The sequence below is a fragment of the Macrobrachium rosenbergii genome, chromosome 37, assembly GCF_040412425.1.
Source record: "Macrobrachium rosenbergii isolate ZJJX-2024 chromosome 37, ASM4041242v1, whole genome shotgun sequence".
NCBI classification, from domain to species: domain Eukaryota; kingdom Metazoa; phylum Arthropoda; class Malacostraca; order Decapoda; family Palaemonidae; genus Macrobrachium; species Macrobrachium rosenbergii.
This window is the reverse complement of record NC_089777.1, coordinates 23,600,502-23,621,410: the sequence shown is the minus strand read 5'-3', so window position 1 is coordinate 23,621,410 and position 20,909 is coordinate 23,600,502. Positions and strand designations below refer to the sequence as shown.

The 20,909-nt window shown below is 35.6% G+C and overlaps 2 protein-coding genes across 2 annotated transcripts in view; one reads left to right on the top strand and one right to left on the bottom strand.

Annotated features, from left to right (window-relative positions):
• Positions 1–20,909, bottom strand: part of cyst (rho guanine nucleotide exchange factor 18 cysts) — a 1,099,804-nt gene that overhangs the window by 781,194 nt on the left and 297,701 nt on the right. The gene's annotated exons all lie outside the window — the stretch shown is intronic.
• Positions 15,609–17,860, top strand: LOC136825182 (placenta-specific protein 4-like). Its single transcript, XM_067081208.1, has 2 exons — positions 15,609–15,645; positions 17,244–17,860. The coding sequence occupies exons 1-2, from the start codon at positions 15,609–15,611 to the stop codon at positions 17,858–17,860; spliced, it is 654 nt and encodes a 217-aa protein (XP_066937309.1).

Sequence of the window (20,909 nt, the reverse complement as noted above, 5' to 3'; positions counted from 1 at the left end):
TGGAAATTTTTACTCGTCGAGGAAATGTTACCTGGAAATTTTTACTCGTCGACGAAATGTTACCTGGAAATTTTTACTCATCGAGGAAATGTTACCTGGAAATTTTTACTTTCCTTTTATTTCCCTGTAAAACACCTTCGTAAAACAATGGAATTTTACTGTTCAATGACCTATAGTAGGCTTGACCTTTACAATAAATATCGTTAAGCGACCGATACACAATTGCATCACAAAACCCCTATAATGAATAAATAAGAATAATCACAGGACACGATCAGAAAGAATTTTAACATAAGAATCTAGTCCCGCCTCCCCAAACGCCCCCAACAAAAAAAGTGACAGGTATTGAAAACTCATGCAGAAGACACCATAATGAATTAACTACAAAAACAGTAATTCTACACTGAAACAAAAAAGGATAACTTTCCGACTCTCTCTCTCTCTCTCTCTAAGAATTAAATAAAACAAAAGACTGGGGCTAAAGCTTTTAATAATAATAATAATAATAATAATAATAATAATAATAATAATAATAATAATAATAATAATAATAATAATAATAACAACATATTCTATGAAGAAGCGCAATCACCAAAAAAAAGTGAACTTTACAAAATAATATATCCAACATTGAAAAAACTCACAGCGCATCTAAATGGTTCCTAGACGCCAATGAAACCAAAACCCGTCTCAGGGAAAGATGAATTTAGGATTCTTTTCTTTATTATGAATTCTAACAACTTAGCATAATTCCATCATCTCTTTCAGAAATAACCGGAGGAATCCGAAGCTGCTCTAATGATCCAGGTAATTATATACACACAAATCCCCCTCTCCCCCTCGCTCTAGGCTCGTTAAGATGTGAGCTAACCGAATGTAAATCACACCAAGTCCCATTTATCACACTGATTAACCGCCACGTAAGAAAAATGCGTTGCAACACTACCTTTCAATCCGTACTTTATAATGATTACGATTCTTTGTCTGAATACACATAGACAGGTTCCCATACATCACGGAATAAAGGGCAATCTCGTTCCTCAAGGGTTTTTCTTGACTGATATATTTTTTGTTACTGAGGAAAATCAAAAGAACAGATATGAAATAGAAAAAGTGAGAGACAATGTTAGATTTAAAGTACTTGAGCATATGAACGAATCATATTAACAATGTTGGTCACCAAGTTCCCATCTTGGATTTTCCTCAAAATGGTTACTTTGAGGCAAAACTGGAATCTTCCATATTAAGACTTAGGGACTTAAAATTTCCGAATAACTAATTTCAAGTTTTTGGCCAACCCTACTAAAATCATTAACACTTTTTCAAAACTCGAGAGCAATTTTATGCAAAATAATCACAGCCTAACATCTCACAACGACTCAAATTATTATGCCGTAAGATTAAATGTCCTGTTCTTTATCATTTTTTTTTATATAATACTATCAAAATCCTTGGCTTACTATCAGCTAAATCCAAAGAACAGACTCATGGAAGAGCATAAAGACATGAACTGAATGACCAAGAAGAAGTTATGTAAACTGAGTCTCTTAAAATGTTTGAGCCTACCTCAACATATGTAATTCATTTTAAACATGGTAACTGACATTAAATATACACATTCAATAGCAAAAAAATAAGCTTCCCTTAACCCTCTCCTGTCTGGTGGGGCGTTATGGATTTTAGCCCTTTTGGAATGTCAAGTTGTGAGACTGAGCTTTAAAAGTAATGCAGAAGAAAAACTCCTACTTGAATTCAGACGTCAAGGCTCAAAAAGCCAAAATTGCACAAGACAGCTTATCTTTGGCCTAAAATAACGTGCTTTCAAGGATACCATGAGTCACAATTGCCCCCAATTGCTTGTCTTGAGATTTTCCAGCAATCACGTCTCAAGAACTTGCCGAAAAATGAGTGCAGTGTTTCGTCACAATTTTACCTTGTCTGTTAGAGCAGTCTTAAATGACTGTTATCATACACGACGAATATTACTCAAACTATCAATCAATTCATTCCTTCATTTAGATTTGGGCCTTCCTGACTACAAGAGGTGGCGTAAAACATTCCTTTAAATATAGTTACAACCTTCTGAATTGGTGTGCATTTTTTAGGACACAACTCTATATAAAAAACAGTTTTGCGAATATATACTGGAAACAAAATTAACAATTCCCACTGACTTTACATGTCCCTACTCCAAACAGTATTCAATGCCATGCTCTCGGAAAAAAAAATGCATATTTATATAAATATACAGCACGTAATCGCAATGCTGATACACACCTATATTTTCCACCCAGAACTATTTACATTTCGAAAACAAAATGCCGCATACATTCAAAATACCACGGCGACCGTAAATTTATATTTGGAAATATGTAGCTCCCTTTGCGGTGCGTTTGAGGATTAAATGGTAAAAGTATTCGCTTTATTTTCGATGCTCTGTATCATGATTTTGCAAGCAGATGCCAAGACTTTGAATTGCAAATATATATACGTGGATTTGTGACTGACTTTAATATAGCAGCACATGCGTTTGTATCTTGACCCGTATACGCGATTTATGTCCCATGTAAAACAAAGCCTACAAGCGTTGACAGTGAAATGCTACAGACCATATGTAAACTAAAAGACCTTACAGGATAAAACACTGACTGACTGATTGATGGATCGGTATATCCAGCTGTTACAACATCAAAGGTCATGCATATGCATGGATTTGAAAGGGCAATAAAAACACGAACAGTTTTGAAGACTCAGCGTGAATCAAACTGGAAGATATATACATAATATAGATTAACAAGCGAGATTGTGATGAATGTCTTTTGAAAATTGCAACCTCCTTTCTTAAAAAAAAAAAAAAAAAAAGAAAAAAAAAAAAAAAGAAGCCCAATCTTCTGCAATACCCCCTTTTTATCTTAACTTCAAAATCGTCGTCAAAATAACGACAAAGGGATGCCAGTGCATTCGGCCTCCGCGTTCCGTGTTTGGAGAAGTTCGATAACTATGGAAATTGTTGCAAGAGGGTGTTTCATCCCTGATTTACGTACGGCAACGTAACAAGAGTAGCTTCTCTTGTTGTTTCCCTTGCAGAGTCTGTCTTCTAGGGTAATGGCAATTTGCTCAAAACAAATGCCGCACGCAAACCTACAACAATAACAACTATATATATATATATATATATATATATATATATATATATATATATATATATATATATATATATATATATATATATGTGTATATATGTGTATATATATATATATATATATATATATATATGTGTGTGTGTGTATACAGACATTTGTTTACACACCAATATATATATATATATATATATATATATATATATATATATATATATATATATATATATATATATATACACACACATATATACACACACACAAGCACAAACCTATGCAAATGGGACAGGAGAATGTTTGTGTGCGTATATATAGCCCACACCACAATTACCCAAACTGCAAATTATCTGCCGCAATTTACGCACAACCGACCGAAAGGTTGGGGGGAGCCGTTGTTAAAAATAGGCAAACTAACCTCTCTATTTCAATTTGCTTTCTTCTTCCTTTCATTTCAACAAAGAAAGTACTATTAATCTCACTGAGGTTCTATTTCTTCCTTTTAATCTCCTGATACTTAGGCATCCTAAATTGTAACATTCACAATTCTCTGAACTGCACAGTTCAGTAACGACATCCTTCCTGATATTGTTCAGCTGAGATAATCTCTTCCTACTTTTGTTTATAAAGTCGTAGAAACTTTATAATGGTCATATTTTATAGTCACAGAAACTCCATAATGGTTATACATTTTATACAGTCATAGAAACTCTATAATGGTTACATTTTATAAAGCAGAAAATCTATAATGGATATACTTTAAGAAATACCGTAAACATAAAAACAAACAAAACAAAAAAGTTAAGAAAACAACAACCGTAACAAGGAATAATTTGCGTATAATTCTGACAGAACGACCCCATTTGCCTAAGACATTAGCATAAATGTTTTACAAATGTACTCTAATCATGATTACACATAATTTTCAATGAACGAGCCGAGCTTCCTGGAAATAAAACGTTGCCGTTTTGGATGGAACACGACGCTGAAGAATTATGACATTATTCATGTTGTATATCATTTGCATATTTTTTCAAATTTGATTCCCTGCAAACTTAGCTATCAAGTCGAGACGAAATTAATCCTTATCTTCACCCATATCTGTCTAAATTTGTGGACGAGTTTTGTGTGTTGTAACGAAGTGACTCGAGAATGGATGAACGGATTTTGATGGAAATTGATGAAAGCGAACCACAATGACCACTTTGAAGCACAAGGGTTTTTGAGGTCAAAACTTGCACTACGGGCTGTTGTTCCTTGGAGCAAGAACTCGTGCTGGTACAAGGCCATCTTTTTCTACCAAAAAAAAATGAGCTCGGTTTGATAGAGATGTGCGTTCTAAAGAATGATCAAGTTGCATCTGTATAATTATTATGAGAAATAAATATATATCTAATCATTTACACACTCAAAATCGTTAGATACATATTTATTTAATTCAGGTAAACAGTTAAATCAAGCTAGATCACTCAATAAAAAGTAACGTCGAAGCTCACATCGCATACAACAATATTATAGTATAAGGGCTTACCTCTACCATTTGCAGTGGATACGGGTCTGATATATGATATCTATTGATTTAACATTGTTTGATAAAAAGAAATAACACTGGTTTTGTCGAACGCAAATGGTACGGCGCTCCTGCCCCGACTATCTATAAACTTCCTTTGCTCTTTTCTAAATTTATTATTCATAATGTGAATTAATAAAAATGGACCTTGCGTCTCCGTTGCCTGGCTGAGTCAAGAGGTTCACACCAGACTTCTCATATCTCTAACACCCCACACACATATGAAGGCAGCCCTAAAACAACAGCAGACGCTGGCATAAGGCTATCTTAAACTTAATCTGACCAATCACCCCATAGCCTATGTGTTGAAAGCGAAGAGGAATGAAATGAAAACACTGATGAACAGGTCAATCATGACAGCATTATACCCATGAATTCAAAATCAATATTATTCCAAGGTTTCCGGAGATGATGAGAATTGTCAGCTAGAAAAAAGTTTTTTTACGCATTCTCACTTACAAAACTATACATACAAGCACACATTCTCTCTCTCTCTCTCTCTCTCTCTCTCTCTCTCTCTCTCTCTCTCTCTCTCTCTCTCTCTCTCTCTCTCTCTCTCTCTATATATATATATATATATATATATATATATATATATATATATATATATATATATATATATATATATATATATATATATGCACATATATTTATATATATACTGTATGTATATATGTGTGTGCATATATATATATTTTTGTGTATGTATGTATATGTATGTATGTATGTGTGTGTGTATGTGTATATATATATATATATATATATATATATATATATATATATATATATATATATATATATATATATATATATATATATATATATATATAACCTTTTACCAGGCTTGTCTATATAAAAACATATCTTTTAATGCATTCGTCCCAACGAACATTACGTAATTCGATAAAAATTTTATTAATTAAATAAAATAATGTACAATAATTCAATTCTAAATCCTCTCCACAAACCTAATTAATTGTGTGTGTGTGCACGCAGGCGCGCCCTGAAAGGAGAAAGAGCTATTTCCGGTACAATTCCTTGAACATCGATGCAATTCAAGACGGTTAAATTGCTCCTCCCTACTTTATGCTCGCTGGAAGAGCCTCTTGGTACGTTTAGAACTGCAGGTAAAAAGATTATTCTCCCAGGGAAACTTCATCAGCGTCAGGACTGGAAGACGTACTGAGTGACTGACAAAGTCCGCTTAACGAAGAAAATCCTTGCAAAATTATCTATTAGAATAATTTGCAAAAGTAAGCTTTTATTATTATATTATATATATATATATATATATATATATATATATATATATATATATATATATATATATATATACACACACACACAAGCGTGTGTGGGTGGGTATAAAATATATACACAAAATATTATAAAATTATGTAATTTTTTCTACACTGTTCCTTTTCCATTCACATTAGGAAGCGCCCAGTGTTAGCATTCAGTTCTCTGCTAAATCATGCACACACACACACACACACACACACACACACACACACACACACATACACACATATATATATATATATATATATATATATATATATATATATATATATATATATATATATATATATATATATATATATACATAATAATTTGTATATGAATGTATTTGTTTGTGTGTGTGCTCACCAATCTGCGTTGTCCTTCAAACAAACAGTCATTACCTCCATGTCAGCTTCCTAATGAAACATAAATAACAATTTGACAGCACGTGACGGGTTCAACTTTTTTTTTCCTCACCCTAAAAATAGGCAAATCTATCGAGGATTAATTATATCAATTATATTAATATCAATTGCATTAATTATCTATGAACCCAATTTATTCATGGCCAAACAAAACTGACATAAAGGTATCTACATTAGCTACAATTTCAAACATTACCGTGATTCAACTCCGTTTGCATAAATAAATGTATTACGTTATAGGATTGTCTGTTGTATAGTAATCGCCATCACTATAACTTCTCTGTGATAACGATGAAGTTGCAGCCTTTGCATCGAAAAGCCCGGACTTGTTGCATTCGTCCTGTGGCAAGGCCTTGGGAATGCTTTTCTTGAATCCGTTTTCCCTGAATCATGAACTCATTCCACACTTCAAAAAACAGCTCTAACGCTTCCTTTGAGATGTTAAGAATTCTCTCTCTCTCTCTCTCTCTCTCTCTCTCTCTCTCTCTCTCTCTCTCTCTCTCTCTCTCTCTCTCTCTCTTCTGGCTTCCATGAAGAATGGTGTTGATAAGGCACTGGCTAACCTATCTCACTGACCTCTATAATAAAATAAAAATAAGATTTTTCACCAGCAATAAGAGAGACTGATTTCATCCACAAAATAGTTAAAATGCATAATTTGATATCCAAACACAATTATCTTTCCCCAAAAAATATTAAAATGGATTTATGATTCATCAAAATCTGTATAAATATTTACATTTTTTTAAGTGCAGTTACTTCTCGCCACACTATATAAGGTCAAGTTCTCTCTCTCTCTCTCTCTCTCTCTCTCTCTCTCTCTCTCTCTCTCTCTCTCTCTCTCTCTCTCTCTCTCTCTCTCTCTCTACCAGCACAGAGGAACAACTGCATTAAAAGGAAAACGCTTTTATGTTACAGCTAGATGCCATTGCAGAAATGAGAGAGAGAGAGAGAGAGAGAGAGAGAGAGAGAGAGAGAGAGAGAGAGAGAGAGAGAGAGAGAGAGAGAGAGAGTGTTCTTCCAACACAGAAAAAAATCCAGAGAAGATATTAAATCATATCCTTTATCTTCTTTCTATGTGACTGACTTTCATCACCTGAACATAACAATCCATTTCCTGGAAACGTCGAATTTCCAGACGGCCATTATACAAGGGTTTCCTTTGGGTATACCTGCTATTCTATAAAATATAAAAAAAAAATAAAAACTAACCATTTCTATTCTAGAGCCTCGGTCACCGCCTCCTTTCAATTCAAGGCAAACAAACAGAAGCACGCGCGAGGACACCTACGCACACCACAGTATCTAAGGGCGGCTGTTCAGTCTTTAAAGAAAAAAAAAAGTGGAAAGCTTTTAAAACTGAACGGGAGAAAAGTCGAGAAACGATGGGGAACTTTAACACTTGATAAAAAGCATAAATACTAAAAAAAAAAAAAAAAAAAAAATAAACATTTTGTACCTATAGGCATAAATCATACAGCTTTAATACAAACTTACGACTGATGAACACAACTCAACCATGTTCAGTTATAAAATATAAACAAAAACATATATATATATATATGTATATATATTATATATATATAAACAAGAGCCTTAGCACTGATGAATACAAATCAACCATAATCAATTATAAATATAAACAAAAACCTAATCACTGATGGACATAACTCCAGCATGTTCAATTATAAATATAAACAAAAGACAAATCACTGATGCATATATATATATATATATATATATATATATATATATATATATATATATATATATATATAAATATATATAAAAGAGACTTACCACTGATGAATGCAAATCAACCATGCTCAATTATAAATATAAACAAAAGATTAATCACTACTATTGAATAAAAATCGACACTACACTGATGGAATCCGCCCTATCATACAATTACCGAAAACTGACGATACTGAAACAAACATAGTATAGGCATCATCTATATTTCAATCGTGTTACCCCTAATGATTCAAGGCTTCGACATTTCCAGATACCCCACCGAGTATCTGGAATGCCGCAAACATATATAAATCATTCCTAGGAATTCGATGACATTTCAGTTTTCCAGGAATCCAACAGCATTCCTGTTCTTTGACTTCTCGCTGACTGTTTCTTTTCCTGGCTTGAGGAGGAACCATATTATTCAGGAATCCAACGGCATTCCTGTTCTTTGACTTCTCGCTGACTTTTTCTTTTCATGGCCTGAGGAGGAACCATGTTATTGTACTCGTACCATGAGTATGTTTGTCTTCAGTATCTATGTTTGTCAATGAGAGAGAGAGAGAGAGAGAGAGAGAGAGAGAGAGAGAGAGAGAGAGAGAGAGAGAGAGAGAGAGAGAGAGAGAGAGATAAAAATGCCTGCTACCTCAGCCAACAAAACAAATTAAGAAAATACCTCAAAAACAAATGAAGCGACTTTGACCAAGCTTATTAAAAGCATTCACCGGGTTGCCATCACCCTCCATTCCGATAATTGACCTTTCTTTCATATCAAGGCAAATTTAACCATTTGCAGGGATGAAAACCATCCCGACCATTACAAAGTAAATGGCATTTTCGAGAAATTCCCAGTCCTTGTTCTCCAGGAACGTTGCGTGGCTTGGAATGGGTATGCTTGCTACTGAGTGCACTTTGTTTCTCAATGTCAAGACATGAACTTTACCACTCCAGTCCTCGGCAATAATATCTGTAGTATTCTTTCAAATTAACGCCAATATATGGGTCAGAAAAGTCAAGATTTTCCATAGCAATATTCAACATAATATACGTTAGCTTCATTTTCCAAATTATACATACAAAATTTCCTGATAAATGTCAAACTGTTTTCGTCTTTACACTTGAGTCTTTCGTACTTCAGTAAAAGCTTTGCTTAGCTCCTTTCATTTTCTTTTCTCGTTACCATCAGTCACAGTCTTGATATACTAATAATAATACGCTGCTGTTTTTTCAATCTATACATTAAAAATACACTTAAAAGCTTTCTATACGCGAGCTACTAAACCAAACCATCACAAACACGAAACACAAATGGCCCGGCTGGCTATTAGCAACATCCAGTGCCGGCTATTAGCAACATCCAGTATATGAAGTGTTTACAAACTACTCGAATACGCGAGGATGAAACTCTCTGCCAGCTAAACAGCTGGATTCAAGTACAAGTATCATCGCAAACAATATCTGTCGTCTCATTGATTTGTTACGGTTAAATTATTTATTAAGAAGAGTTCAGCTGCGTCATAACGACAAAGACCATAATATGACGTCGAAAGTATTCTTACAATATTTACTTGAGATATTGTCTAATACATTTGTTTAATAAACAAGAGGCCATTCAATTAAATATATTGACAAATAAGGGCCATACACGTGTAGTAGTATAAAAACAAATAAGGTACCGTAAAAAGTGCATAATACAATCGTGGCCTTTAAAGCATTCTATTTGCCCCAATCAACTGGATAAGTTAGAACTGCAAGGAAGCATTGCAGACAAAATTTCTTTTACCTATAAGCTCATTTTTTTTTTATAGAAAGTGTTCTGATTAAAAATAAAAAAACTCCTAAAAAAACCTTGGTTAAATTTATAAGAATAAGAAGCTACAGACTCACCAACGCATATAAAAACAACACGTATAATCGTATTTCAGAAAAACATACCTTAAGTATTCTTTTAAAAAAACAGGTATTGCATACCTTATGTATTCTTAAAAAGTACAGGTACTGCAAGAAAAATAACGTTAAACTCCCACCCAGAATTCTTCATCCACCTTTTAACCAAATAAGAGTAAAAAAAAAAATATTAAAGTCACAAAGTAAAAAAAAAAAAAAACTCCATTTAAAAAATACACAGAACGATATTATCAAAACAAAAGCGAGAGACTGCGTACACAATTTTCGCTCGACCCAAATCCCGCACATTGAGAAATAAAACAAAGCGCCTCGCGGCCTCTCACTCCAGATGACACGCTACCTGGAAAGCCACTCAAGCAACCTCCCCTACAGGAATACTCGGGAATATTCCGAGGCTGGGAATCACTGCATAATAGATGCCATTCCCTCTTCCTTCCTTTTCCTTACAGAGGTTTTACGTAAGTGATGTCGAATGGGCGTGATTTATTAATTCGCAGTAGGTGCAGGTCGGCCTCCTTACGTTGGGGATATTTAAAATACAAGGTGAAAAAGTAAGGATGATAGTCATTTTTGTTTCAATTATTCATACATGCTAAGGCAAACATACACATATATGCGCATACAAATTCATAGAACTTATTATACACACTTCAACATTACTAGCGGTCAAACCTAAGTGCATTAATAAACAATGGGTATAAATAACAACAAAAACAAGAAAAATAATAATAATCATCACCATCATCAAAATTATAATAATAATAATACATACAAAAAACACATGAAGTCGTCGACACAACATCCAAGAGAAATTTTTTAACAAATAGTCTAATATATTTTTCTACCCAACTAAATACAAGTTGATAATTGCTTTTCCCCATAAACACTTAACGCAATTTCTGCCAACACGTTGTGAATACCCACCGGGCCATTAGGAGCATTTCACCAGAGCGAAAGTTATGACAATATAAGAACGCGTTCTGTTAATTTCTCAATAATAGCGGGTAATTTCCCCCGAACGCTTTGTTCCGCTGCAAACGTGGCCGTTCATTTGCCTGAATTAACTGCATAACCATTAGAGTTGTACAGCTGCGTAAATGTGGTTAAATGCTAGAAGTGCAATACACCAGGGAGGGCAAATCTAATGAGGTTCCTACACGAGGAAACGATCTCACCGAGTTGTTATACGCTGAGACTGAGCTTCTATGAAATGAGACTAATTTTACTAAACGATCGCACCGAGTCGTTATAACCTAAGACTGAGTTTCTATGAAATGAGACTAATTTTACTATTGTAATGATGAACTGAGTTTTCCATATGATCAAAGTTATCCTTCCTAACCTTTCCTAAACTCGTTTTTGCGGGGTTTTACATTCTCTGAAAACTTTATTACTAACTCCCCTATGTACTAAAAATATTTCTTAATATATTTTCTATAAACTGATCCTTCACAATAACTTTTCAATAATGCTGAACTTAATTCTGGATAATATTTAGCAATTGCATGACACACTCCATCACCATATCCAACAATTCAACAATTTACTTTAGAGAAATATTGTATTTTCTTCCAAAACAGCAAAACAGAATGGGGTAGCGTATTGTAAGTTCCCTTTCTTATATTTGATTAAAAAAAATACCACACAAAAGTTTATCTTTTAAAGTTAAACTGACAAAATATTCACACATTTTATGTATAAAAATTTCTTTATTTTATTTCTGGTACACCACCTGAATACGCATTTTCTCTCTCTCTCTCTCTCTCTCTCTCTCTCTCTCTCTCTCTCTCTCTCTCTCTCACACACACACACACACACACAATTTTTCCTTTGATTTCTGATTGTCGAAAAGGCACGGTCGATCACTCTCTTTTATTCTATATAGTATTTCTGATACCTGTAAAGGTACTCTCTCTCTCTCTCTCTCTCTCTCTCTCTCTCTCTCTCTCTCTCTCTCTCTCTCTCTCTCTCTCTCACACACACCTACAATTTTTCATTCGATTTCTGATTGTCGAAAAGGCACGACTGATCACTCTTTTATTTTACACATTATTTATGATACCTGTAAAGGTTCTCTCTCTCTCTCTCTCTCTCTCTCTCTCTGCAATGACTTTTGCAAGTATGGAGCCAATTTAACCTCGAGTCCTTCTCTCCGCGTGCGCTACCAGACGCACACGAAGACGTACACGAACACAATTATGCCCTTTGACGATTCTCTTTCAAAACCTGGACCCCTTTCACTGAAGAAACCGAGATTCTTTATTGGACGAAACCTTTCTCAGACGATGTCAGATGACCCTTCCCATCCCTGTCGGAACTCATACTTGACGTCAAAATATTTTCTTCTGCCTTCAAATGGCCTTCAGGATGTCTCGCGACTTATTTAATAAGTGAGGTCTCTTCGTTCTGTGTTTCCCTTTACCGACTCTTACTTCTTCCTAATGAACACCGTATTCTTTGGAAGTTTCAATTTCAAGTCAGTGGCCCCTTTGGTGGGCTTGTTCCATTTGGACAGTGTTCATCTTCTGAATAATAATAATAATAATAATAATAATAATAATAATAATAATAATAATAATAATAACTACAGTAACTGATATTTAATGAACCAAGATTTAACTTCAGGAGTTACAAATTTAAATATGAAAGATGTATTCTCTAAAAATAAAGTAAATACGTTAGCTGGGTTTTCCAAAATAGAAATATTACTATATCGCAGTCAGACATCGCCTAAGGTCAAATCAAAGGCCATTTTTTACGCTATATCAACACAAATCTGAGAATTCCTCTTCAGGTTCGTAACTGGAAAGAGAAATTGCAGTCAATACCATCTCTGCCAAATCTCCAACAGTTATTTTCTTTTTACTGAGATACCGCTTCTATACATTTACTTTAAATCCCCTAGTGAATTCTTCGACTCTACCACGCGTCCAGGGCATATCAAATTTCGACTTATTTCTACGTGAACTTTAGAGTTCGTTAAAACATAAATATATAAAGGACGTGTCATTTTACTATCAAGGGGAAATATGTCAACGTCGAAATATAAACTTTGCCTGACAAGTGAACTGGACGCTGTAATATTTATTCAGGGATCCGAGGGATGAATTCAAAATTCACATTCTGTCTGTCACTCAGTCTAATTGAAATCTTTCGACAAATCTGAGCTTTACCGATAAAAAAACGGAAAGAATTTAATTTCGTAGGAATCCGACCAAGAATTTTCGAGGTATGTAAATATATATTTGCTCTATACTTACTGTACAGTCAGATGTTAATACTTCATGAATACGGAAGGATGTACAAATTTAAGTAAAATTCACGTGTTTAACCTCTTCTTCGGCTCTATTTTTCCATCAATTTCAAGCCCTTTGTTGGCCGAGTTGGTTGAGCTTCAGACCGTCATTCGATGGGCCGGAGTTCGATTCCCGCCGCCGGCTGATGAAGAGTTAGAGGAATTTATTTCTGGTGATAGAAATTCATTTCTCGCTATAATGTGGTTCGGATTCCACAATAAGCTGTAGGTCCCGTTGCTAAGTAACCAATTGGTTCTTAGCCACGTAAAATAAGTCTAATCCTTCGGGCCAGCCCTAGGAGAGCTGTTAATCAGCTCAGTGGTCTGGTAAAACTAAGCTATACTTTTTTTCCATCAATTTCATCACATTCTTGTTATTGGGCTACTCTGTCGGTGGCTCCTGGTGCTCAACGTAAAATACTGCCGCTCACACCAGATCCCAGGGCCTGGTGCAAGCACTGGAGACTAAAGAGTAACCTCCTAATCTTTAAAAGAACTTCTCTCTCAAACTCCAAATGAGACTCGAACTGGCAAACTCTGGTATCAGAGTCACAGTACTACTAAGCTGGTCACGAGTGGCCTTTCAAACTCATGTAAGTCATCACGTCATCAGTGTCATTAGAGAGCAATAACAATTTCTATCATTAGAGAGCAATAACAATTCTATCATTAGAGAGCAATAACAATTTATATCGTTAGAGAGCAATAACAATTTATATCGTTAGAGAGCAATAACAGTTTCTATCATTAGAGAGCAATAACAATTTCTATCATTAGACAGCAATAACAGTTTCTATCATTAGAGAGCAATAACAATTTCTATCATTAGAGAGCAATAACAATTTCTATCATTAGAGAGCAATAACAATTTCTATCATTAGAGAGCAATAACAATTTCTATCATTAGAGAGCAATAACAGTTTCTATCATTAGAGAGCAATAACAATTTATATCGTTAGAGAGCAATAACAATTTCTATCAGACAGCAATAACAATTTCTATCAGAGAGCAATAACAATTTCTATCATTAGAGAGCAATAACCATTTCTATCATTAGAGAGCAATAACAGTTTCTATCATTAGACAGCAATAACAATTTCTATCATCAGAGAGCAATAACAATTTCTATCATATTCATAAAGCAATTCCAAAACCAAATGAAAATATATATATATTTGCTGAGCACCACAATCCGATTCGTTAATGGCCTACCCCAATTTTTTTTTTTTTTAAGACATCGCGTCTAAAATGATCAACGGCTGAAAATTAATTCTACGGATCGAAATCTTGGCCCTAAAACCTCATGATTTTGTCAAGCGAAAAAACACAAAATACAAAAAATTGTTGTTTGTCTATTTTGAGTTCATATATACCTTTTGACAAAAACAGTTCTGGACAATGACACGTCACCCTGAAAACCGGATTAACTTACATGTAAGCAGCACAGACCAATAAATTTGACTACCACGTAAGCTGACAATTTTACAGCTTTCCCTGCGGCGCGTGCTGGTGTAAAATGGCAAGACTACCCAGAACCTTATGATATGATCACCTAAAAAAAAAAAATTTTTTTAGTAGTGACATTACTGACTACAACAGCAAAAAACTATATAACTTACGGCTACATCACCTGCCAAGAATATATTTTATTGATCAGTGATAGCTAATATATATATATATATATATATATATATATATATATATATATATATATATATATATATATATATATATATATATATATATATATATATATATATATATATATATATATATATATATATATATATATATATATATATATATATAGAAATCATCAAAAACAATCACGTGTGGAAAGAAATTAACATCTTGGAAAGCCCAGTGGTTAAGTTCCACCTGAGAGAAGTTCTGATCCTGACGTGAGTCAGAAATTTATATATATATATATATATATATATATATATATATATATATATATATATATATATATATATATATATATACACACAAAAATATTCCCAATGCCTTTGCTGTACAGCCTCCAGCCCCAAAATGTCGAAACACTATTAAACATGTGGCTCCATCATCTGCCAAAAATATATTTCACTAGACAAAGAAATACAATAAAATACAGAATTAGGGCCAAAGGCCAAACGCTGGGATCTATGAGGTCATTCAGCGTTGAAAAGGAAACTGAGAGTAAAAAGTTTGAAAGGTGTACCAGGAGGAAAACCTCGCAGTTGCACTATGAATCAAATGTCAGGAGCGGGATGAGAGTAAGACAGAACAAAGAGATTATGAACGGAGGTACAGTAAAAGGAATGAAAGGGGTTGCAGCTAGGGGCCGAAGGGACGCAGCACAGAACCTTAAGTAATGCCTACAGTGCACCACCTGACGGCTTTACCCCCCTACGGAGATAGACAAGGAAAGATAGCATAAGATCATGAAAAACGGTCCAGAATTAATACCTTAATTTAAGGATTCCCATAACTTTGCTGTAAAGCCTCCGACCCCAGAATACTGACCATGAATAAACCTGGTTCAATGGACCCTCGACCTACGGGGACTGAATCCCACCTCGCTCAGCGGACCCCTTCTGCTTCCAGAAGGGGATTCCGCCCTAAAAGCATCCGAATCCATCCATGATGAACATTTAGTGCCCTAATGGCCCTCTCTCTCCATCGCGCCGGCTTCGAAACCCCATCTATCATGGCCCCGGCAGGGATTCGATTCCCAGTGGACTTAATTGTCAGCTATCTCCGGTATTCATTCCTATGGGTTTCCTTTCCCTGGACGAATGTGCTCAGGCAGAATGATAAAAATGGTAATCTTTTTTTTTGTTAATTTTTTCATTTGCATTCACGACCACTCGAACTTTGTGGATTCTTGCAATGCAAGTTTATATTTCTTTGTTTGTCCCATAAGAATGCTCGGTAGTAGTAGTAGTAGTAGTAGTAGTAGTAGTAGTAGTAGTAGTAGTAGTAGTAGTAGTAGTAGTAACAACAACAACAACAACAACAACAACAACAACAATAATAATAATAAAAACAACAACAATAATAATAATAATAATAATAATAATAATAATAATAATAATAATAATGAACACAAAAGAAGACGCCGTAAATGTGCCTTTCCAGGAAACACATTAACAAAATCCCAACAAATCAAGGCTTAAATTTAAGCCAAAACACTACAGAGAAACAAGCTTAAGTTATCCATTAACAGTCATTATAAACAAAGTTTGGTAGAGCCTGAAAAATTAACTGCTGAACGTAAAATAAATAATTCTTTCGACATTAAGACCCTTCAACAGATTAAGCGACTGAATGCGTACGTTTTCCTAAATACCAGTGAGTGATAATGCAGCCTATGACTTCAGGAAAAGAGAATTATTTTCTATTAAAATTAAATAAAACTGCAATAACAATGCCATGACTTCGTCACGTTCCAATTACAACTCTTAAGTGACTTTACAGCTGGAAAATAATCCTGGAGAAATTTACTTTCTTTGCAATATTTTTCTCAGTCTTGCGTACTACTTTGAACTAGAACGTTTGAAGTTGTAAAAAAGAGAGTAAACAGGATGTTTACGAAGGAAAAGTCCAAATTACTCCCACATAAAATATCCGTTAAGAATATTAAGCTTTATGCCATTTTCGTATGAAATCACCTGCTTTAATTACCATTAGCACGGCATCAGCCGCCTTCTCCAAAATCAAGAAGCTTCCAGAGGAATTATGTTTCTAAAAATTCAAATTGACAATAATGACAAATCTTAATAATGATGCCCTGTATCCTACGGTGCTTTGAAAACCTTGGCAATTACCATACAATATATCCTAGTAAGTTTCGGTTTCGGCAATTATTTGAAAACTTGGTTAAAATTAATAAATACAAAAAGTACAGAGACACAAACACCCACCGACATTACCCAGTCACTGTTCACCCACCAACATCACCCAGTCACTGTTCACCCACCGACATCACCCAGTCACTGTTCACCCACCGACATTACCAGTCACTGTTCACCCACCAACATCACCCAGTCACTGTTTACCCACCGACATCACCCAGTCACTGTTTACCCACCGACATCACCCAGTCACTGTTCACCCACCGACATTACCCAGTCACTGTTCACCCACCGACATCAACAAGTCACTGTTCACGCACCAACATAACTCAGCCACTGTTCACCCACCGACATTACCCAGTCACCGTTCACCCACCGACATTACCCTGTCATTGTTCACCCACCGACATTACCCAGTCACCGTTCACCCACCGACATTACCTAGTCACCGTTCACCCACCGACATTACCCAGTCACTTCACCCAGTCACTGTTCACCCACCGACATCACCCAGTCACTGTTCACCCACCGGCATCACCCAGTCACTGTTCACCCACCGACATCACCCAGTCACTGTTCACCCACCGACATCACCCAGTCACTATTCACCCACCGACATTACCCAGTCACTGTTCAAATTAACTAAATGTGAAAGCATATTCTGATTAGTTTAAGATGAAGCTGGCTTTAAGCCAGCACGCCCCCCTTGCCTTATGGCGACCCGTTAATTTGACACACTGTTTAATGTTTAAAGGTATAAGAGGCCTGGTATGGACTTCTGGACTCACCCCACGAACTGAGACGCCTGCAAGTGAATCCCCGCTAAAATAAATCCACACTAATTAATTAATCACCTCACTTCAAACGATTCCACTACGCTTCGAACATTGATCGCCTATCTAATTTAGTTATTAAAAAAAAATCCCTAATGATTCCATCAGTACGAAATATTCTGATTGGTCAAAAGTCTGGCAGAACTTTTCTTAAAAAAAAAAAAAAAAAAAAAAAGTCTCGATCACTTCAAACTTTCTTAGCCTTAAGATATCGAGAGCACGTGAGAGGAAAACATTTTCGAGAAGTCCATTATCAGGAGTTAATTAACTTCGTTTAAAAGGATAACAAAACTCACTTCGGGGAAAGGGGGAGGTGGGGGAAGGGGGCTTCTACTTGGAATGGAGAGGGGGAGACAGCCGCTTCCAGGACCACACTGTGACCCATTTTCCTGATTCGTAAGACCTGCTGCGAGGGTTATAAGGTACAGTAATGACTGCTTTAATACAAACGCGTGCGCACGCACACGCACATGCAAACCCATTTTATATATATATATATATATATATATATATATATATATATATATATATATATATATATATATATATATATATATATAATTGCTGTACTGTATATATAAATAAATATATAAAAATACATATTTATAAACATATATATATAAAATATATATATATATATAATATATATATATATATATATAAATAGTGTGTGCGCGCATGCGTTTGTATTAAAGCAGTCATTACTGTACCTTATAACCCTCGCAGCACATATTATTATGAAAAGGATAGACCTTTGCTCTATATGTATATATAGCAAAGGACTACCTTTTCATAATAATAATAATAATAATAATAATAATAATAATAATAATAATAATAATACCGCAGGTTTAATCCGTTTGAATAAAAAAATAAAAGCCTTGGCAACTACCATAAACCAAAAGAGAGAGAGAGAGAGAGAGAGAGAGAGAGAGAGAGAGAGAGAGAGAGAGAGAGAGAGAGAGAGAGAGAAAATACTTCAGTAAGATGACGCTATTCGTGGAATCCTATGGTTCACCGCAATACTTCAGCGATCACTTGAAACGGAATTTAACAACCTCTCACTGATTCGTCTTACACATCACGGCAGTCATTGACTTTGGTGTCAAGTGATTACAGTAACGCCTCCTCTCTCTCTCTCTCTCTCTCTCTCTCTCTCACAAGCCTCTATACCGCCTTTTAATTCCTATTTACAGATGACCCTCAAATTCAAGGAGTAGGACTATCACATTTTTATATTAAGCCCTTCTATTTTTCCCTATTCTCTCTCTCTCTCTCTCTCTCTCTCTCTCTCTCTCTCTCTCTCTCTCTCTCACACACACACACACACACAAAACCTCCATACCGCCTTTTAATTCCCATCTACTGTACAGTCGGCCCCCAATATCAAGGAGTAGGGCCCGGTAGGCCTATCACTTCCTTTAGAATCAGATTAAGCCCCACTAGTTTTCCCTCTTCCCTCCAAGACAAGGACTAAATCCGGGAGGCGTTCGGATCGGTTCCCACCCAAGTAGGCCTACTCCCGGAAAAAAAAAAAAAAAAAAAGAAAACAGGATATACTGAAAATCTCCAACTGACCTACTTCCAAGACCAGGCCTGCCGCGGCTCGTCTCCGGCCGGATATTAAAAGGTAGGCCGAAAAAAAATTTCTCCCCCATCAGTAAGTTCTGATGGAGTCTGCTAAGAGTCTTCCGGTATTTTGTCACCGCGACCGCCGCGAACGAACTTCGGGAGGATATTGCAAAAGGTTTCTAGATGCCGATGCTCTATTCTTGCTGAGAGAGAGAGAGAGAGAGAGAGAGAGAGAGAGAGAGAGAGAGAGAGAGAGAGAGAGAGAGAGAGAGAGAGAGAGAGAGAGATCGACTCGATTTGAACTCTGATTTTTGGTTCTGATATTAAGTCTTACTGGGGGTTTTGTCTGTGACTACAATAGTGGAGAGAGAGAGAGAGAGAGAGAGAGAGAGAGAGAGAGAGAGAGAGAGAGAGAGAGAGAGAGAGATTCGACTCGATTTGAACTCTGATTTTGGTTCTGATATGAAGTCTTACTGGGGTTTTGTCTGTGACTGGAGAGAGAGAGAGAGAGAGAGAGAGAGAGAGAGAGAGAGAGAGAGAGAGAGAGAGAGATCTGACGCACGGATTTTCGTTTAGGTATTTTTCGTGAGTCGTGGGTTTCACAACGAAATTTCCTTTGCAGAGAGAGAGAGAGAGAGAGAGAGAGAGAGAGAGAGAGAGAGAGAGAGAGACACACTGGTCACATTTATCTACCAAACTTGAAACATTTAGTCAGCAATCGGGTAAGACGTTTCTACAAATTCTCTACAACTTAGCGAGAATGGCAAGTTTCCCTGTGGTATATTTTAAGGGCCCAACATTTTCTTTTCTAAAACAACAAGTAAAAAATGCGCGGAAGTTTCTTCGGCGCAATCGAGTTTTCTGTACAGCCTATAACGCTGTATAAGCCGCGGCCCATAGCGTTCCCAGACGTGCGATCATGATTAACTTTAGCCTTAAATAAAATAGAAATACTGAGACTCGAGGGCTGCCATTTGGTATGTTAGATGATTGGAAGGTGGATGGTCAACATACCAATTTGCAGCCCTCTAGCCTCAGTTGTTTTTAAGACCTGAGGGCGGACAGACAAAGCCATCTCAATAGTTTTCTTTTATAGAAAACAAAAAAATCCTTGAAGAGATGATAAGCGTACAGACAATAATGGTAATCCCTGATATGCAATATTAAACAGAAGGTATAAAGAAGGAAAATGCTTATGATGCTTCATTCTGTTATGTGCGAGTTTTTTTCAATCAATTTTTTCATTTTTTCTTTCACATTAAATTACAGCATGAAAATCGTTTCTTACCTTAATCGATATTTCCTCTCA